Source organism: Pan paniscus, chromosome 11 (genome assembly GCF_029289425.2).
Source record: "Pan paniscus chromosome 11, NHGRI_mPanPan1-v2.0_pri, whole genome shotgun sequence".
NCBI lineage: Eukaryota > Metazoa > Chordata > Mammalia > Primates > Hominidae > Pan > Pan paniscus.
This window is the reverse complement of record NC_073260.2, coordinates 22,170,759-22,193,198: the sequence shown is the minus strand read 5'-3', so window position 1 is coordinate 22,193,198 and position 22,440 is coordinate 22,170,759. Positions and strand designations below refer to the sequence as shown.

Below are 22,440 nucleotides of genomic sequence, written 5' to 3'. Positions count from 1 at the left end.
AGATACAACAAAGGGCTGGGGGTTAAAAGTGAGAGAAAGCACTTCCATTGAGGAGAACTGGAGCAGATTTATGAAAGAAAAGGTGTTTTTTTTATTTGTTTTTTTTTTGTTTTGTTTTTTGTTTTTTGTTTTTTTTGCAAGACAGGGTCTCACTCTGTCACCCAGGCTAGAGTGCAGTGGTGCAATCTCGGCTCACTGCAACCTATGCTTCCTGGGTTCAAGCAATTCTCCTGCCTCAGCCTCCCAAGTAACTGGGATTACAGTTGTGTGCCACCATGCACAGCTAATTTCTGTATTTTAAATAGAGATGGGGTTTTACCATGTTGGCCAGGCTGGTCTTGAATTCCTGACTTCAAGTGATCTGCCCACCTTGGCCTCTCAAAATACTGGGATTACAGGCATGAACCACTGTGCAGGCTGAAGAGGAGGCTTCTCTAAAGACTCTTAAAGACTATATAAGATTCATATATGCGGAGATGGAAGAGCAAAATTCTGGCAAGGGGAAACAAAGCAAGAAAATCTACAGAGAGAGAAAAGGGCACAGGTAAGAGTTACAACTGTCCAAACAATTTTCACACATTTTTCTTTTTCTTTTTTTTTAGAATCTTTAGATTTATCTTAGCAATTCCAGAGTTACTATATTAGTTGATTTCTATAATAGCCATGTATGACATATAGGACACTTTATATCACCACTTTATAGATAAAGAAACAGAGACTCAAAGAGAGTGCATAATTTAACTTTGTAGCTGGGTGAAAAATGGAAATTTCAGCTCAGACCTCAAAGTGACACATATCAGAAATCAAAATGAGTTGGAGGTAGATCACCCAATAGATCATGAGAAAAGCAGATAGATAAGAACCAGTTAGTAAACTATTAAACTTTTCTATCCTATCAGGGGAAGAACAGGTAACTTTTGAAGAGATGATTTATAGAGGATTTCTTGGGAAACAGCATTATTGTGAGCCTCACCTCCTCCTTCCTGGAGGTGAGTGCCTGCTCTCTTGGCAAGTGTAGTGAGAAGGGTTCTCTCAGGACTACTCACGGAGCTTCACTTGTGGTCCCTGGCCAGTGATCTGGTGTCCAGGTTTACACCAGGGAAATGTATGGAATGAGATGGGCTGGCCAGCTGCTCTGGTGAGAGCAAAGCAGAAGTATCTGTGTAGGCATTCACTTATATGCCCAGAGCATTCTCCAAGGCCCAGGTAGGATGACAAACCAGAGAAAACAAGCATGTGGTTAAAATACAGAAGAGCTACTAAAAACAAGGACTCTAAGCCAGACTGTATGAGCTCCAATCCTGGCTCCTCCACATACCAGCTGTGAGATCTTGGGCAAGTTCTTTAAGCTTTCCTAGCCTCGGTTTCTGTATCTGTAAAATCTGTAAAATTCAGATAATAATTGTACTGTTGTACAAAGGGTGTTGTGGGGATTAAATGAGTAAATATAGGTAAATCATTCATTACATTGTAAGGCCTATGCATATGTTGGTTAGTTATCAAAATCATCCTAAGTTCCGTGGAATAAGGATGCCTGGAGGGGTGAACAGATCTCATTAGAGAGAAGCTAGTGAAGTTATTGGATTCATAGAATGAGTGAATGAACACATGGGAACATGCATGCATCCAAACACATTAAAGAAACCTCAGAAGAGAGATGGGTAGGAACAGGGGCTGGTTTCTAAGGAGACCAGGAAAGTGCTCCCAGACAAAGATCTTTAATGTCTACCGGGATCACTGAAGTTGAAGTCAGGTTATGAAAATGCCAGTCAACCTTTCCTGCTCCTCATACCTTTCTCTGCCAGGCTCCATCTACACGGAAGCCCCAGAGGGGTTACAAACAGTAGCTACAAAGTAGGGGAGGAGGTAAGTGACAAAGAGAAGCAAGCAAGTTTCACCTGCCTTCCTCAGCTCCCAAGACAGCTACAACTCCAGTTAGGGGAGCAGAAGGGAGGCCCACCTTTGAGTGGAGACTGAAAGGTTGGCAAATATATGGCATTGAACATCTCTGAATTGAGACTGTATTTTGTACATTCAGTAAATGCTGGACTTTGTATTACCTAATGCTGATCAGAAAAGTCACAGGACTGCCAAGTTTTCATCCAGGGGCAGAGGAAAAACTAATGCCATAATACTACTCAACAAGTATAAAGGGTGATAGGAAATAAGAGTAAAGATGCTTTGTGACTGCATCACATGGGCCATTCCTGGACAGCATACTGGGTTACAACTTTCTCATACTATTTTTGTAATACTTACTATTTTATTACATTTATACAACTTTTTTTCACTCTAGCCACAACCAATCCAGATAAAAATTACTTAGCATGGAAGTGGCAGAATTTGACTTGAGTCTACATCTCCCAACTCAGGAACCATTCTCCCTACCATGAGACAATCGATATATACAATTTATGAGTCTAAATAATGCATTTTTCCCTTTAGTTCACACTTGGATTGACCATTAATAAGTCTTTTTTCCCCCAATGGGTTAAGTACTTTTGCTATATATTCCCATTTTATTGTAGACTTCCACTCTTGTAACACTTTTCATATGTGCAATGATGTGTGATTGCTACCAATTGAAAATGACTTCCACACAGGCAAAGGCCATATTTGTATAACTTACGACTCTCCAGCGACCAGCATAGTGCCTGGCATATAGCAGGAACTCACTATATGTCTGATCAATGAATGAATAAATGGATTAATCATCATTTTCACCACCAGTTTCAAAGCACTGATCTTTTTGAGTTCAGTGATTTTTTGATTGATAAACAATTGGTTTCAGGCATAAAGATCTGTCTTGAAATATATTTTCAATTAAAACATTACATCCACTGGGTTTTAAAATCAGTTTTAGAAGCATCCACTTTTAGAGGTATGTGAAACCTTCAAAATCATGATTTTCATATGGGGAAACTGAGTCCCAGAAATTGAGAACAACATTGAGACAAGGTCAGGATGAGAATGCAGGCAGAAATCTGCCCCTAAGTTCAGCACTCTTTCTGTGACATCCAACTGGCTGAAGAACACTTTGGCCCTGTAAAGCTGATTGTTTTTATGGATTCATACTCCAGGGTATCACCTGGTGAGACTGTCATTGGGTGTAAATGAAAAGTGAACAGAAGCCTGGAGGAAGCTTCCACTCTGGCATAAATAAAGGAGAGCAGAATCCTAGCCTAATGTTGTGTGAAGTTTGGGGAAAGATCAATAGCTATTAAATCAAAACAGCCTCCTGGTCTCCTTAAACCCCTGCCCCCTAATCCCCTCCAGGCAGCCAGCAGGCTCTGAAGTGTGTTATTCATGGGTAGATTTGAGGTTGTGAACGAAGCATCCTTATGAAACATGGGCCTGAGCTGAAGCAGCGAAGGTTCCTCAGGTCATAAAGATAGGGATCTCTGACTTCTCCATGGGATGTCAGTCTTTGGTGAAATTTTCCTGGCACATGCCTGACCCCTGCTGCTGTGAACTTTGCTGGGAGCCTACCCATCCCTCACTGGCCATCTGATTCTCAGCAGGTGTTCAGGAGGACAAATGGTGATAGCCAAGTTGAATGAATGCCCTCTCCATGTGGGCACTGTACTAAGTGCATGGATGGATCATCTTTCACTTCTCCCAATAACCTGATGTGATAAATAACTTCTTATTATGGCCATTTTACAGTTGAAAAACCTGCAGCTCTAGAAGGTTACCATACTTCCCCCAAGAAGATATGGCTGGTGTAGGGTAGATGAAGTATTTGAACATACAGTCTGACTTCAGAGCCCACGCTGACAACCACTGAGCTTTGTAACTCCTACAGCTCACATGGTGGCAATATTTGTCTGGGGAGGTCATGGCCTCTCAACACACCTCCCTGATGCTGCCCTGCCTATTCCATCCCTCTCCCGCCATTTGCATTTACACTGACGTAGAGTGTATGAGTCTTTTGATGAACACTTACAACATGCCTTGTATGATTTTAGTTCATTACAGTCAGTACTTTTCTTCAGTCTCTGCACAGTAGGTATTGTTACATCTGCCTTACAGAAGAGCAAATGGAGGCTCAAGAAGGTGAAATATCTTCCTGAAGGTCATCTGGTCAGCAAGCGGCAAGGCTTAGATTCTGAGTACAAGGGCTGGGCTCCTTTCAAAGTGCTTGAGTGGAGCCCTGCCTGACTGACCCAGATTGAAGTGATTCCCATACCTCTAAACTGCGGCTCCTCTTTTCCTGATACTGTCTTCATGGAATGCAGAACTCCGCAGCACGGAAGTCCAACAGTTAATTCATGATAATGAATAGTTACTTGTGTCATGAGACTTTGGGGTCCTGAGAGTGAGGGCCACCTGTGTTCACTCTGCATTCCACACAAACCCTTAGCCCAGCACCCAGCACACTATAGATATTTAAAATTCCAGTGGCAAAATGTCATTCTCTTTCTCCATAATTTCAGCTGTGAGTTACTGAGCAAGTCACTTCATGCTTCTTAAACTGTACTGTCCATGTCTATCAAAATGAAATAATACCACCTCCCTATAAAATTGGTTGTATGGTGAAATGAGAAACTAAATGTAAAACATCTATTATTAAATAGAATGCCTTATGCAGAGTAAATGTCTAGTAAAATAAAACAAATACATTAAAAAGCCGTTATCATAGGAACATCTGCACCTGAAGCTACCCATTGATTATCTGAGGTTTCCAAACCTGTGAAACATAATCATGGAGTAAAAAGTATCTCTGGAAAGAAATAGAAAACAAATAATCCTGCTTATTAGTAATTATATAAGACAGGTCTTAACTTAGTTAACTGGTTTCATGGTACACAGACATTGAGGCTTATCAATAAAATTAATAATAATGATGCTGATGATAATACCAAGCATCTGCATAACATCGTATACTTCTAGAATGTTTTCATTTATAGTAACAGTGGAAGGGAAAAAGAGACACAAAAAACTAATATGCAGGTATGGAGTCTGAAGGGTCAGGTCACAAAGAAGAGCCCAGCAAATCCTCCAGTATGGCTCCCTTGTCTCTCTCCTCTTGAGTCTCATCCTTTCTAACTCATCCTTTCCATTGTAGTCAATTTGATCTGCCAAAAATTCAAATAGAATCTTATAATTTATCTGTCTAAAGACTCTTCATGACTTTCCACTGCTTTTAGAACAAAGTCAAATGCTTGCACATGGCTTGCAAGGAAGGCCCTTTACAGCCTGGTCTATAACAGCCTCTTCATCACTTGCTGCTATCTATTCCTTTGTGAAGCAAAACAAGCCAAACCTAACGTCTCACAGCTCCTTCACATATAATTTTCTCTTTCACTTCAAATACTTCCTATTCCTCATCTCCCCTAGCTAAGAGCTACACGTCCTTCAGATCTCTGATTAGCTCTCTGCTACTCAGATAAGTCTTTCCTGACCCTCTGCAGTAGGTGGATCCCTTTGTTAAATGGCAGCATCTAATTATTCCCTCATAACATACTCTTATTATTCAGTATCTTCTTCCCCATAGACTGCAAACTCCCCTAGGATCAAATAAGATATTCCATATTTAAGAACCTGGCATGACACCAGGAATGCAACATGATGTTTGACTTCTTTCCTCTCTTAGACTCAGTTTCCTCAAAGGGATAATTATGTTGACAACATCCATTCTTCCTGCCATACTGGGCTGGTATGAAAATAAAAGGACATATAAGAGAGTAATGTTAAAATTCCCAATTGCTATTCATTTAGCAGTGATATTTATCTTATTTTGTAATTTAGAAAGATGATCTACAAAAGCAAAACCAAAGTAAACCAAAAGATAATTCGAAATTTTGATAGGTAAGATTAAGAAAAATACCATCAATGGGATCTGAAAAAAACCTCAAAATACTTTGAGCGAAACACACGATCTATATTGATTTGTTTATAATGCTCTATCTCTGTCATCTGTCATCAGTTTATCTATCTATCTACCTATCATCCAATGTTCATCACACCAAAACGTTTTTTTCAAAACATTTCCTTAATTGCTAAATTTTTGTGACTTCAAAGAAAAGTGAAATCCATATAATTCTGAGTCATCTACAGTTAAATCATTAAAACATTACTTTTTAGTGGTCAGGAGATTTTGAGATGATTTGAATACATTTCCTAAAACCATTATCTTTTTCTCTCTTCATTTTAACCACCCTTCCTAAACACAATGCCACACCAAGGAAATGAGCAAAATCAGAATACAACAAACGCTCAAAATACTGTGGGGGCATGAACTCATAAAACATGAAATAACTTTCTGGGAGTTGGAAATATTGGCTGAAAACATCATTTTCTCTTTTGAACCTGAATGTGATGGACAAAACCAACTGAATCGGGGAAAAAAAAATCTATTTAGTACATTATCAAGCATCTATGATAAACCAGGCTCTTAACAAGGAAGACATTGACTCTAATCTCAAGAACTTATGTTACAGAAGTAGAGAGAGCCGTCAAGTAATTTCATGAATGCCATGCGCTGCACTGGACTCTCTGTGAACATGTTACAGGGAAATATGATGTTATCTGGGATGTCAGCAAACATTTTCCTGAGTAAAGAATATCCAAGGTAACATCGGGCTTGACTTTTAGCCTAAGAGCAATGTTTTATAGCCATGGAGGTGATAAGAACTGATCTAAATTTTAGAGAGGTTATCAAGGTGGCTTAGAAGAGAAAGAAACCCAGGGCAGTGGGCAGTATGATGGGGTAGAGACCATTTACAGAGGCCACTAACCAAGTCAGCTTCTTTGAGACTCAGTTTTTTTCACCTCTAAAATGGAGGTTACAATCCTTCTTTCTCCATTGCAGAGTTGCCTGGAGGAGATAAGAGGATAGTGGGAGGAACTAAGAAGCTGGTGGGAGGAGCTAAAACAATAGGAGGGAGAGCTCTAAGGATGATGGATGAGCTAAGAGAATGATGAGAGGAACTACGAAGATATGGGAAGAACCAAGAAAATTATGAGTGTGTGAATGCTTCACAACCTGAAAATGTTGTGCATGTTAAATTAATGGGAATAAAATGTACTTTATCAGTGTCTTCACTTCCACAAGGACATGGATCCTGTGATGACCTACGGTCACACACCTTTGACGAAGTATGAGAGTTTTTAACTTACATTTGGAGGTGAGGGTTCTGTACCCTGAGATCCTAATGAAAGCCAGAGCGTTGATGAAGTATGGGAGTTTTTAACTTATATTTGGAGGTGAGAGTTCTGTACCCTTGAGATCCTAATGAAAGCCAGAGCCTTTATTTTTTTAGAAAACTGCTTAGTGTAGAACAATGCCTATAATCCTCACCGATTTCCAGACACATATGCCCTGTAATCAATCCAGGGACCTCATGTTAGAAATTTCAGGTTTAGTATAAAGCCTTCAGTCATTACAGCAGTTCTTTTCTAACTTGTCAGATTATAACTCATAGTAAAAAATACGCATTTAATATTTCTAGCCAACTGAACAAAAAGTTGCATGAAGCAGTAATATTTCCTATTCTCTCCTGCTATATTGTTCTCTATTTAATGTTATTGCAGTTTGTTTTTTTCATGATTTTAAATGCTGGCTAAGACTTATAAATTGAACCTAACTTGTAGTGCGAAAAACAATGTTTAAAGAATGACAAGCCTATTTTTCCGTTTTGCCTCTATCTGTTAATTGCTGGGGCAATCTTGGACAATACACATCTCCTCTGAGCCTCAATATCCTCAGCTGTAAGATGGGGATAATAGCGCTTACCTGAAAAACTGAGACAATTAAGGTAATACTATAAGAAATCACTATGCAGAAATCATGGCACAGACTAGGTGTTCAATAAACTGTAGTGATTATAAATAGATGTTGCTAATGGGGGAATTAGAGCATAGCTAAATCTCTCTTGCCTGAGGGAAAATAAAAAGGAAGAAGAAAAAGAAAAAAAAATCTCATTCATTTTCCACCCAGGGGGTCTTTCTGTCTTCCAAATGTAGCTATTTGCTGTGGGGAGAGGAACTCAGTCCAAATGCCTCTGTTTGCTGTGACAGGATTTATAAATAAGTAAAACGCTTTATCAAACATTTATAGTTGTGTGTGAATCAGAAAAGAAAAAAGAAAGGAAGAGGCACGTGGGCTTGGGGTTTATTTATAGTGACTCTCTGCTTTTCCCTTTCCTGCCACAATTGCACAGCTTAGCTTTCATTTGCTTATGATTGTTCTTGGATAAACTTCACTTCCAAACAGAGGGTATTAATTATTAAAACACAGACCAGATAAAACAGCCCATGCTGTTCCCCCAAACAATGACAGGATGATGCGGCAGAAGGAAGCCACTAGAAAAAAGGGCAGAGAATTGCCAACACACACTTTCAAACAGAGTCAATCTTTGGCAAAACTCATGTTAACGAACATTCTGTGGGCGCCTACTATGTGCAGCTTGGAGGCTACGTCAGACATGGTGGGGTGGGGCAGGGGGCTGGTGTGGGGAGGGAAGGTTTCCATGATGAATTAGAGACAGCTTTTAATTTATATCCCAGTGAACGGAGGGAGTTCCCAACAAAAGCAAGGAGGAGATATGTAAACACCAAACTCTAAGAGAAAGTGCCTCTGAACAAAGTGCTTTGGGAACGGCATAACAGAGTACTTCCTCTTAGGAGGCATCCTGGTCTTGGAAGGAGAGCAGCTCTGGGATCTGGCTATCTTGGGTTTGAATCCCTGTTCCAGCACATCCTACCTCTGTGATCATGAGCATGGTCATCTCTTCATGACACAGGTGTGGTTATACCTCTTGGGGAAGGTCATTGTGAGGACTAAATATGAAAATTCACGTGAACTGCTAGACACATTGCATATAATCATTAAATAGCAAGTATTTAATAGTAATAAGATTCAGTTTGGCACATAGTAGGCACTAAATAAATCTCATACTTCCTTTCCTTTGCTTGAGAGTCTTAATTCAATTTCAATTGCATCCACCTTCCAGCCACTCCAAATACAATGTGCTTGTATATCATTGACATCCTCTGTTTCCCATTGTGTATCTCATCCTTATATGACCTCAGTCTCAATCTTCTTCAGAACTTATCTATTAATTAATGTATTCATCCATTAATATTGATTGAGCACCTGCTAGGTGACAACACTGATAAAGGCACTAGGGATTCAATGAAGAAGGAAGACAAAATTTCTACCTGCATGAAGCATGCTTTCTAATGGGGCAGAGAGAAATAACTGCATCAATAAGTAAAATATAAGCTTTGTCAGATGATGCTAAACACTAAAGAGAAAGATCAGGCAGGAAGAAGAAGCATGAATTGCTGGAGTGAGTGCTATTTAAAATGAGAAGGCCTGGGGAGACCTTATGGGGAAAGTAACATGTATGCAGAGACTGAAGAGGTCACAAGCAGCCAGGTAGGTATTTAAGAGAAGAGTGTTCCAACAGAGAAGACAGCAGATGAAACACCTTGAGGCAGAAGCAGGCTTGGCCGTATCCCATTTCTCATTTTAGTCTTCAGAAAAGAGGCAGGGAGCAGAGTGATTTGATTTTGCAAAACAACTCTGCTTTTCCCACATACTAATATAAGCAAGCCATACCTTGCCAGGTATATCCATTGTCCACATTAGGTTCCACAAATACATGTACCAAGAGACAGATGCCTAGATGTGTTCTGCCCCTACTTTATGTGACAGGGCAGCATGGTTCTAGGCTGGGCTCAAAGTTGCTGGGAACCGCATCGTTACCACCAACCATGCCATCTTGAGATCCTGAGCTCTCCAAGGATGAGAGCTCTCAGCAACATCCCATAGAATTTGGACTAACCTCTCAGGATGCTAGCACTTTGCAGGAGGAATTTAAATAAAACCAGAAACAAACAAAGGCAAAAGAAAAAAAGAAAAGAAAAGAAAAAATATTACGAGGAAGCACAGAATAGAAATATTCTCCTTTGCCCAACTAATTGAAACATTCACAGGTATGCAATGCCTCACAGAGTACAGGTACAGGGTTAGTGTCATGTCCAAAGAGTAAAGGCTCCAGAGAAAGCCCTGCCTGCATGGGTTCCTGGCCTAGCTGTGTGACTGCAGAAGGGTTGTTTAACCTCTCTGTGGATGAATCTATAAAATGAAACTAATAACAGTACTTTTCTCAAAGCACTGGTGTTAATGTAAAATGAGTTATTTGAGTAAATGTCTAACCTAGTACCTGGTATGGAGTAATCTATTTGATATGGTTTGGCTGTGTCCCCACCCAAATCTCATATTGAATCATAATCCCCATGTGTCAATGGAGGGACCTGGTGGGAAGTGACTGGATCATGGGATCGGTTTCCCCCATGCTGTTCTCGTGATAGTGAGTGAGATCTCATGAGATCTGATGGTTTTACAAGGGGCTCTTCCCCCTTTGCTCCTTCTTCTCTCTCCTACTGCCTTGTGAAGAAGGTGCTTGCTCCTTCTTCACCTTCGGCCATAATTGTAAGTTTAAGTTTCCTGAGGCCTCCCCAGCCATGTGGAACTGTGACTCAATTAAACCTCTTTCCTTTATAAATTACCGAGTCTTGGGCACTTCTTTATAGCAGTGTGAAATGAACTAATACACTATCTAAACATTAGTGTTTAAAAGAATGACTATATACATTTTGGTAAATTCATATAAGGGGACACTACATCGTAATTAAAAAAAATTATCAATACTTGCAACAACATGGATGAATCTCAAACATGATGTTTTGAGTGAAAAGAAGGCAGACACAAAATAACACATCTGTAGGATCGCATATCTATGAAGCACAGGAAATATCAATTTATGATCTAAGAAGCCAGAGTACTGTTTACTTTTTATGGGTGGACATGGTCTAGGAAGGTACAAAAAAATGAAACATAAGGGGTGCTAGAATTATTCTATCATAAGGCTGCCCAGCAGAACTTTCTGTTACAATGACATTGTTCATATTCTATGTTGTGTGACACAGTAGGTACTGTAGAATAGGCATATGCTGCCACCGGGTCCTTAGAATGTGGCTTGTTTAACCAAAGAACTGGACTTTTAAGTTTAATTAATTTTCATTAATTTTAATTTCAAAGGCCACTGTATTGGGAGGCACAGATCTATATGTTGGTCTGGGTGGTGGTTACTTGAGTATAGACATACGTAAAGAAAACCAAGAATACATTTAACTCTAGTGCAATTTATATGCACTGCATATACTTTATTGAGTGTTACCTTTTAAAAATTAGCTATGACTATTAATCTACATGCATCACCTCATACATTCCTCACACACTTGAGGTAATATAGAGAGGAAAGTCCCCATTGTCCGCATTTCTGAACTGGTTCAGCTGTGGCTCAGAGAGGTGGATGTGATCTGGGAATGGTCACGTGGCTTGTGAATCCCAGAGTGGGCAACATTTCTATCCAAGTTTTCTCTCACGAATGGGAAAAAGGCAATGTAAAATAACCTGCTGAGATGATTTCATTCAACAATTCATTCATCAAGGGCATACTGTTTGAGTGCCAGAGGCTGTTTTAGATGCTTAAAAGAAAACACTGGACAAAAGGGAAAGTTCTGGTTTCCATGGAGCTTTCATTAGGAATCTTTGCTCATCCCACACTTTGGCCACCCCTTGGGTCCCTTACCTGAAGTAACTTGACCATGGGCCAAATTGTGTGAAATCAGACTCAACTAAGCATTCGCAGTTACCTATGCTCTAGATTTGACTCCTGCTTCCTACTGGAACTACCTAGGCTTCTTGTTCTTCTAGACTTAGATTTTCTCATTTATAAAATAAGGAAAGGGATAAAAGAAGACATACAGGAAAAATACTAACTAACATAAAGGCAAACAGCATGTATGGCAATAAAGATTCTTATTACTTAATTGTAAAACACCAATTACTTACAAAAAATAAATAAAACCACAGCAATCCAAAACTTCATTCACTTAGCAATCTGGCCCCAAAACAAGAAAGCAAAACCTGTTAGAAACAAATGAAATTCACCAATCTTGAGTTTGAATGAAAGATTTTTGCACATCTGTCTTAAAAGCAACAGTAACTACAAAAAAATCAAGCAGGCAAAAAATTAGATATAGAAATTTGGTCAGTAAAAGTAACAGGTAGTATCTAATGGTTACACATGAAATGTTTTGTCCATTAATTAGAAAATGTACAGTGTTTCTCAAACACACAGAAACTACTTATAAAAAGTAGCCATGCTCCAGGGTACAAAGCAAACCTAACAAATAGCCAAGAATTTAATAGTACCCAGAACATATTATTTAATAAAATACAGTAAAATTAGTGTTAATAACAAAAAGTTTTCTAAACATATGCCTGGAAATGTAAATAAAAATGTCCAAATAATAAACAAAATAATAAAAAAATAGAATTAAACAACATGCACGCTACATAGCAAAACTTGAGGTCTAGAGATAAAGAAACACTTCAGAGAAAGTTATACCACTTGATGCAAATATTGTTAAAAAGAAAGATTGAAAAATAATCATCTAGGCATTTAAGAAGTTAAAAAAGAATGGCAATAATAATAAAGAATGTAGAATAAAGAAAATATGATAAAAATTAATGATACAGAAGAGAAATAATATAGAATATCAACAAATCATGAGCAAAGTTTTTTTAAACCTTTTATCACTACGTCTTGCTCTCTCTCCTTTACTCTTACTAAAAAACAGAAACCAAAACCAAAAACAAAAAACAACCCTAATAAAATAGATATAATATAACACCAACAAGATTGACAGACAAGGCATGAAAACAAAATCTCTGGAATTAAAATGAGGACAGAATTATAGATGTGGTAGAGACTTGGGATATGTATATCTAGCTAGCTAACTAGATAGATAGATAGATAGATAGATAAATAGATAGATAGATAGATTAGATAGACACACAAACATGAATACACATACTTACTTATCACAGGTATACAAACACACATGCATATATAATATTATCTGCTAAATATTTAACAAATAATATTAAACAACACAAGACAATATGTCTATAAATGAGACAACTTAGAAAAAATAAGTGAGTCTCAGGAAAATAACAAATACTAAAACAGAGTTAAGAAGAAACAGACAACTAAAATAGCCATATAAATATTTGAACCAATAGTCAGAAATTACCATCTAACAAATAGACAAACATCAAACAAATAGACTTAAGCATAAATTCTAGCAAACTTTATGAGATATACCCACTTCACATAATAATTACATATACAAATATTTATACACAATAGCATGACAGCACAAGAAGGAAGGCTGTGTAAACCTCATGTTTTATGAAGCTAGGATAATGTTGATATTGGAACCTAACAAAGATGTTAAAAAACGTAAGGATAGTTTACTAATAGAAATGACAGTAATACACTACACAATCAGGTTAAAAGAGAAGACGTCACCTCACTTGATGCTGAAAGAGTATTTAATAAATTGTAATATCCAATCACGGCTTGAAAAACGATTAGTATATTAGGAACAGAAGGAAAATTTGCTGTCAAAAGTTTACTAACATTTACTATTTGGTTATCTAACAAAAACCTAACACTCTATCATTATGATATATTATGACATATAGTGATAGAGCTTTAGTTTTATTTTCTTTAAAGTCAAGTACAAGAAAATGGCATGCTCTGCCATCATTTTTCTTCAACACTGAATGGGAGGCCCAGTCTGGAAGAGCATTAGAACAAGATAATTCAAATACAAGATACAAAGATTTGCAAGACTATTAATGGCAAATTATGTCATTTTTTCCACATGAAAATTTAAAAAGAATCTAGAGGCTAAAAGTAATAAAATAATCACATCTTCTGGCTTCAATCAAAGAAAAACTGACGTTCTTATACACAAGAAAGGAACAATTAAGAAATGTAATACAAGTGAAAAGATACAATTTGCAACAGTTGCAGAAATAGTGATGCTGGTAGAAATTAGATACAACTAAAAGTTTGTGATATATGTATAGATAAAATGTTTAGATGTTCAATTCTATTCATAGCCATACAAGAAGGCTCAAATAAAGAAATATATTATTTCATGGATGAGAAGTATAAGTTTTGTGAATTTTGCAAGTGAGTCTGTAAATTGAATGTAATCCCAATCCCAGTGACAGCAAGCCTTTTCATAAATAAGACTTTATCTTAAAATTCACACAGAAGAGTAATGAGAGAAAAATAGCTAAGACATTTACAGAAGAAAATGAATGAGGGAGTCCTGCCCTTTCTGATACCAAGATATTACAAAACCATAATAACTAAAAGTAGCATGGTACTAGAACAGGAGAGCTCAGAAACTGACCTCCAGATACACGAGGACTTGTCCTATGACAGTGGTGTCATAAATCCATGGAGTAAGAATGGACTCCAGATAGTGAACTAGGACAATTAGCTATCCATGTGAAAAACTAAAGCAAACAAAGTCCATGGTTAAAGACTGAAATGTTTACAAGCAAAATCTTAAAAATTTAGAAGAAATTATAGGTGCATAACTAAGACACTAGGATAGTAAAAAATTCTAAATTCCTCAGTTATTCACAAAAAGTATAAACTACAAATGAAAAAAACATTGTAGAATTAAAATGAAAATATTCAAAATTAGGAAATGATTTTCTTAACAAAACTAAAACATAAGTCATAGATTGGAAGAAGATATTTTCACATGACAAAGGCCTACTTATGTTTTTAAATATGATTATTATCAATATTTATAAGGAACATTTATTAATCAGGTAAAAAAAAACCATCATAAAAATACGCAAAAGATATAATCAGGATTGAAAAAGAAAGAAAATTTAATATAAGGAAAAATGTTTAACCTCATTATTATCTTTGACATGCAAATTAAATAATCATTGAAGTTATAATTTCATATCTTACAGAATGGCAAAATATAATAAGGGTTGTTGAGAATTTGGGAAAATGAGAGATTTTATTCATTGCTGGTGGAGTGTGGTAAGATAAAAAATTTAAAAGCACAGGACACAGGACAATCTTAGATAAGATTATGATACCATATATAAAGTAAAAGTATAACTATCCAAATAGGTTAGAAATATCAACCTTTGTGTAGTAAGAAACAGAATCAGTGAAGTTGATTAGCTATGTGTAATTTAACATTTTAAATATAAAAAAATCCGATGTATACCACAAAATATTTGTATTCTCATTTGGGTGGTTAGAATATATGTAATTATATTTACTTTACTGCATGATTAAAGTAATTTGTAACTAAAAATAAAGTACATTTTAGGAGTGTTTTAGAAAAGATTTAATTGAAGAAAAAAAAGATAGATATGAGGATGTAAAGATGAAGCCAAGAGAAAGATCAGCGCTAAAATTTAACTTACAGTGCCAGGTACAGTGGCTTACACCTCTAAACCCCACAACTTGGGAGGCTGAGGTGGGAGGCTTGCTCAAGGCCAGGAGTTCAAGACCAGCCTAAGTAGCATAGCAAGACTTCATCTCTAAAAAATTGTTTTAATTAGCTAGGCATGATGGTGTACTCCTGTAGTCCCAGCTACTTGAGAGACTGAGGTAGGAGATTGCTTGAGCCTATGAGTTGCAGTGAGCTATGATCACACCACTGCACTCTAGCCTGGGTGACAGAATAAGACCTTGTCTCTAAAAAGTAAAGAATTAATACATACAATGTCTGGTATATTTCCTAGAGTTTCTGTTTCAAATTAGACTGAGCATTCTAGCAGACAGTACAAACATGGAAAACTTGTTATAGTATTCAGATGTCTAAAAAGTTTAAAATAACCATCTGGCCAAAGAACAGTAATCCTGATTCTGGTTTTTGAGGACAATGTTCCTATTTCATAACCTGTGTGAGTTATTAAGTAACAGCCTCACCCAGACCCTCTATGAAATTAGAGTGAACTACAATGAGGTCTAATGATAAAAACAGTACCTGTATAGTCCAAGGAGTGTCTAAACAGTTTATGCTCTGTAACTAACTTAATACTTACAGCTAGCCTTGTTTTATTATTATCACCATTTTATGCATAAGGAAGCTGAGGGACAAATCAGTTAAATAACTTGACTCAGTCCTACAGCTGTGAAGTGGAGAAACCTGGAACAGAATGTATTCTCTCCACCGCCCGGTGTTAATGTCATCAAGGCAAAGTCAGCTTCACAGAAATAGTTTCATCATCTCCAAGTAAGATGGTCCAGGTGTGTCTGGGACCTTAGAATTGTGTGACCAAAGCTATAGATTCCCTCTCTCAGAAACTAAAGGTACCGAATGTTTTGCAAATATTTTCAGTGTAAAACTCAAATATGGGCCCCACATTTTAAAAATCCTGCTCTAGAAAGGAGTGAGCAAATTGCATCTTCTCAGTCATTGATCTATGTATCTACCTGTTCACCATGGGGCATCCTTAATTTGGGAGGATTGCTAATATAATTAACATAGTAGGAGTGCACAAGAACTACTAGTTGTGATTAGAGACATCATTTTTATTATTGTTATATGCAGCAACCTGCGACCTGTTCTCTCAGCTTCCATGTGTGGCCTCTAATCCTCCATGCTTCCTTTAGTGGTAGGTGGGGCCCCTTCAGGAATAAATCTGAACTTGTCCATCCTGTGCCTCATTTGTTCCACACTCTACAAGGGCTTCACACTTAGAGGAGAATCCCAGCTCTTTACCATCAACTCCAAGGCCCCGTGTGATCGGGCCCTGTCTTAGGTCTCCAATCTCACCATCTATAATTCTCACCTTTTCTTACCCACTCCATCCTATTGTCCCTTGTTGTTGGAATCTATCTCAAAGCCTTGCCTTATTTCAAATACTCTCTTGTTCTCTGATAATCTCTCTGAATTAGCAGTGCTTCATCCCTTTCATTCTTTATTCTCTCTACTCCATCTTGACCCTTATCTCCATCCTTCATGAATGTTTTTATGAATGTATTCATGTAACGAATGTCCATGCTCTCCACTAGAATGAAAGCTCCACAAGGACAAGTACTGGTCTATTTTGAGCACTGCTGTGTCCCTGCTACCTGAAAGGCACCCAGCAGAGAACAGGCACTCAATGAGTGTCAGTGAACAGAAGGAAAGGAGAGGGGTAGGGAAGTGAGTTGGTTTTTGTGATGATAACTTTTGGATACTGTTTTGGACAGATCTGTGTGCCCAATTTTGAAGTAGATTGGTTTCACCCTCAAGCACTTAAGGACCAGAGATATATGTCCAACAGGAGAGGCCAGCATAGACAAAAATCAGCAGCAAATTCCCCAACATCCCTCACTAACTGCTCCAGGGCAGGCAATGAAAGGACAATGGATAAGCGCTCAGAGGGACAAAATCAGAGGGGGCAAAGTTCTAGGATCTCTGCTGGCAGGAAAAGTGTGGAATTCTGGCCTGCCTATCCTGGCATAGAATCTTCACCACTCAGATCCAATTAGCAAGGGCACAGAGAAGACACAGGCAGGGAAATCAAAGTGCCAAGGGCTGGCAAAACATCATCTGCAGGGGAGAAGGCTGGGCCCAGCTGGGCTGCATAGAGCGGCACCAGCCCTAATTAAGTTATTAGACACACACGGCTGCAGCCAGGGTGTTCCTGGGCCCACCACCACAGACAGTGATGGCTCTGTGGGAGGCTGCTGACTCAGGATTCCAACTGAGCTCCCTCCAGCCCTCTCACAGCCTGTTTTTCCTTCTCCTTTCTTCCTTTATTCTTTTGTAAACATAGTAGATGAAGCGGATATTCCCTGAGAGTAGTAACAGAGATAACGTACATGCACACAATCCTTAACAGTCTATATGACACACCATTAGCTCATTTCTTTTATTTATGTATTCAGCCAATATGTATTGAAGGCTTACTATGTGCCAGGAAATATCCCATGAGCTGATTACAGAGTATGTGTGAACAGACTTAGAATTCCAACCACCAGAGCTTTCTTTCTACTTTGGGAAGGACAAGACTATATATGTACATAGCATATGTATGTATGCATACATGTATATAAATATATATAATGATATGCTGATATATACATATTTTCACATATATATGCATATGTGGGGATATATATATATATGTGTGTGTGTGTATATATATCCACATATCTTCTATATATAGTCATCTTGAGATAAGTAACCCAGCTTGTTGCCATTTCCATCTCCCACATGGTGAACCAGTCTCCAAGAGGTAAAATGGATTACTTAGGATGACACCATCCTAATAGGAGACCCCATCATTTGTAACACTAGGGAAGGGATTAGCAATATTCTTCTGGCTCCTAAAAGGAAGTCTCTCTTCTTCCTCTTCTTGGTTGCTTCTCCTTCTTGCACCTCTTCCTTGCCCCCATCTCTTCTCTTACCTTTGATAAATAAAAGTGTAATGTAAGGACATGAGGGCTTCCCTCCTATGCTTGTTTCTCTCCTATGTTTGCTGTACTCCAGGACTGCTGGGCCTAAAGGCACAGGCAGGGCCTTTCTGCCTGATTCTGAAAGACCCCACTGCAGATCTGTCATTCAGACCCCACTGCAGATCTGTCATTTCAGGCTGCTGAAAGTTGGTGTTTAGGGACTTACTTTACCCCCAGTCCCCTGGTTTTGCCATTTCCTTACCTCAGACATTACCCTCCCTATTCAAGGATGTAGGATGTAGGTGATGGATGATGCTTCTGAGATCATTGGTTCTCATTTGATAGATGGGAAAACTGAGGTCCATCTAAGGGCATCCAATTCAAATGGCAGATCTGCAGCAAAGCTTTGAATAAAATGCAGGGAGGCCCATTTCCAGATCAGTGCTGTATCATCTCTTGGAGCATGCTAGCTCTGCATCTCTCATTTGATTCACAGAGTAGTCTTCCATTCTTGATCTCTCTGCCTTTTTTCTGATCTAAGCTTGTGCCACCATGTTAAATGATCTTTCTGGGAGGAAGGCTATCTGGGCATGACACTTCTCAGTTAAAAGTTTTCAGTGGCTCCCTGGGGTCTCCCAGATAAAGTCCCAGGACCCTGGTGATCTGACCCATCTCTTCCTCTACAGTCTGCTCTTTCTGTTCATGTTCCTTTGTTGCCAGCCACTTGAAACTTCTCACAGTTCCTACAATGTTCTCTCCCTGTTGCCTTGGGACCTTTACACATCCCCTTTCCCTTGCCCCTGGGTTCACTGATGAGCTTATCTTCAAATTCAGCTCAAATGTCTCCTCTTGAGGGAAGTTCTCATCCACATCGTCAGCACATTTGAATGCCATTTCCTCTGTGATCCTGGAATATTTGTTCATATCCATATTTCAGCACACTCACAGCAATCATTTATTGACTGCTTACTATGCACCGAGCACCATTCTAAACAACTGATCTGGAGTATCTTTTTTTTTTTTTTGGACAGGAAGTATAATTTATTGGTGAGTATTAAGAGGGGGCAGCACAGTGGAAGCCCTCATGAGTGCAGGGCCTGCCACTTGTCCAGAGGGCCACGACTGGGGATGTACTTGACCCCACAGCCATCAGGGATGAGCTGCTTCTCAGCCACCATGTCTTCAAATTCATCAACATTGAACTTGGTGAAGCCCCACTTCTTTGAGATGCGGATCTTCTGGTGGCCAGGAAACTTGAACTTGGCCCTGCGTTGGGCCTCAATTACATGCTCCTTGTTCTGCAGCTTGGTGTGGATGGACATGATAACTTGGCCAATGTGAACCCTGGTCACAGTGCCCTGGGGCTTTCCAAAGGCACCTCGCATGCCTGTTTGGAGGCTGCATTGGGGTAGCGCAAGGTCAGAAACATAAACATACATCTGAAAGGCCTGTTTCCATGGTCCCTTAAAGCAACCCATACAACAAACAGGCTGCATACACTACCAAGAAAGCTGCTGTTTTCAGCCATTGCACAATGGGCCCCCATGAGGAAAGGAACCCAGTTGGCTTAATTGGCTGCAGATGATCTGGAGTATTTCAATTATTCTTCACAGCAATGTATAAGCTGAGAATGCTCACATAACTATTTCAGAGATGGGGAAACTGAAGCCCAGAGATGTCAAATAACTTGCCCCACGTCAAAGAGCTGGTAAGTATCAGAGCTAAGATTGGGTTCTGGCAAATGTCTCAAATACATTTCATACTGCTGAAATTGCCTGTTTACTCAACTCTCTTACACACAACCATAAACTTGTTGAAGGTATTAATCCCTCTATAACCTAGCACTTAGCACAGTGACTTCATTCTGTACATGGAGTGTGCACTTTGTAAATGGCCATTGAGTGAACAATACAAGACGCTCTTCTATTTTATTTTATAGCATGCTAGACAACAGGATAGCACAGTGGCAAAAAACACAGACTCTGGAGTCAGACCCAGGTCCCAATTGTAGCTCTACCACTTCCTGGTGCTTAAAGCAGGTCCTGTTTTGCCTGGTCTGTTTCACAGGGCTAATGATGATACCATATGGAAAAATCGTATGTATTAAATAAAGAAATCCATAGCAAGTACAAAACATAGCACTTGGATCTCAATAGACAATAGATACTCAGTGTTTGTTATAATGGCCGTTATCATTCACTGTGTTCCTTCCCTTACCCCTTTCTTTCTTTCTCTCTCTCTTTCCTGCTCACCTTAAGCAAGAGGCGTCCTCTCAGCAAGACTCGTTTGGGATTCGCAAAAGCTGAGAGGGAGCATGACTTCTCTGGCCCACTGAGCCCAGTGCCCTCCTTCCCCACCCCATGCTGCCACCTTCCAGCTGTGAAATGGTGTCCCTGCTCAACTGGGCCCCAAAGCTGTCAGGGGGCTGCCAATTTCACAGTTCACAAGGCTGCTGTTCCCCCCGATTAATGGGGTGCCAGCAGCCATGGGCAGGGCTCTGATACCAGTCATATGGGCTCTTTCTCCCCTGCCCACACTTCCTGAGGAAAAGAGAGCAGGCCAGCCTCATGCATATTTATGTAGGGAGAGAAATGATTTTGTACTGCATGCCTTCCAAAAAAAAAAAAAATAATAAGATTTCACCCAAGTCCCAGGCATTTCCCTGAGTGAACTCAGCATGCTTCAGGGAAGAAAATGACACAGACACAGACACACACACACACACACACACACAAACACACACCCCACAGATGCACACACGGCATAATGAAAAACTGAAAACACTTTATATACCACTGATCTGAGCAGAGTGTTCTCACACCAAGGATGACCCAGGAGACACAGGAGATATTAAACCCTAGAGCATGGACAGAATTATTTTGAAATTAATCCAGTTCCACCCTATAGCTCTAGGGAAATTAGAACAGATAAGGTCCAAATGCAGCCGGGCACTCAAGGCCTGCCCCACCACCTCCTAATCACTGCTTTTGTCTACAGCATTCCTGACCTCAGACTAAGCTGTTCTCTGTTCCTTGTATAAGCAATCACTTTCGGTGGTATATGCCATAGTGGGGCAGAAGAAAAGCTTTCATCTTAGGGCAATCCCAGTCCTTCTGTTCCAGTTACAGAACGTCTTAAAAGCCACTTCAGCTTGCAATGTCTCGGTGCCCCCATCTCTGTGTCCTAGAAAAAACTGACCCAGGCTTCCTCACTGTGTTTGAGCCACATTGGCCTTCTAGGCCATTAAGCAAGCCAAGTTTTTATTTCAAGAGACTCTTCCTGATATTGAAACATCACGTTGGGCCCCACAAATACAGACAATTATTATTTGTCAATTAAAAAATAAAATAGAACTTTTAAAAAGATCACTTTCTCTGTTCTTCAGTTCATTTGGTTGAATGCTACATACCCTTCTAATTCCAGCTTAAATCTTCCTTCCTCAGAAAGGCCTTCTTGAACAGCCAAATTGAGGTCAAGTATCCCCTTTCTTCTCCCAGAGCGTGCAGTATGTTTCCTTCCTGGCAGCTTTGTGTTAATTAAATTAGTAATTGTGTGATAAGTTGGTTCAGGTCTCCAGTCTCAAGTCTGATTTTCTCATTAGAGGATAGCATCTCTGAGGGAAAGGGTCACGCCAGCACTTTCACTGCTCTGTCCTAATGAGTATTTGGTAAATGAATGAATGAATGAATTGCTGAGTAGTTGCGAGAATTAAATAAAGAAGCATATAAAGCACCCGATCTATCTGCAGAGGACTTGCTCACAACGCACTATAATAACCAACATTAATTGACCCTTTTTCTTGTGATAAGCACTCCTTTAAGCATTGTGACATGTATTAATCATTTAGTCTTACATAAACTACATCATTTGTTCTTACAACAACTCGGGGATCCACATCCTTATTGTCTCCATTTTGGAAACGAGGACAGTGAGACGAAGGGGAGCATTTACTAATTTGCCCAAGGTTATACATAGCTAGTAAGTATCAGTAAATTTCAGGAGTTGACCTAGGTAGCCTAGTCCCAGAGTCCACATTTCTATCCACTACTCTCTAGAAAGATATTAGTTCCATCCCTTCACCTTCCCTCTCAGATATGTTCAGGCTTAGATACCTTGTTTGAAGACTTTGTCT

At 39.1% G+C, this 22,440-nt stretch overlaps 2 protein-coding genes and 1 non-coding gene across 7 annotated transcripts in view; all 3 read right to left on the bottom strand.

Annotated features, from left to right (window-relative positions):
* The window catches only part of ASTN2 (astrotactin 2), a 980,114-nt gene that overhangs the window by 726,448 nt on the left and 231,226 nt on the right, over positions 1 to 22,440 (bottom strand). The gene's annotated exons all lie outside the window — the stretch shown is intronic.
* On the bottom strand, positions 18,387 to 21,422 carry LOC103784116 (large ribosomal subunit protein uL16-like). The gene has a single exon (XM_034928938.3). It carries the CDS (start codon positions 19,802 to 19,804, stop codon positions 19,391 to 19,393), a length of 414 nt encoding a protein of 137 aa, XP_034784829.1. The 5' UTR covers positions 19,805 to 21,422; the 3' UTR covers positions 18,387 to 19,390.
* Positions 19,755 to 19,889, bottom strand: LOC112440895 (small nucleolar RNA SNORA70). The gene has a single exon (XR_003028886.2). It is a non-coding gene; the product is annotated as a small nucleolar RNA SNORA70 (small nucleolar RNA).

What these genes read in the sequence shown, in the direction of transcription:
- LOC103784116 (XM_034928938.3), bottom strand. Translation starts at nt 19,804, where the DNA reads ATGCAGCCTGTTTGTTGTATGGGTTGCTTTAAGGGACCATGGAAACAG.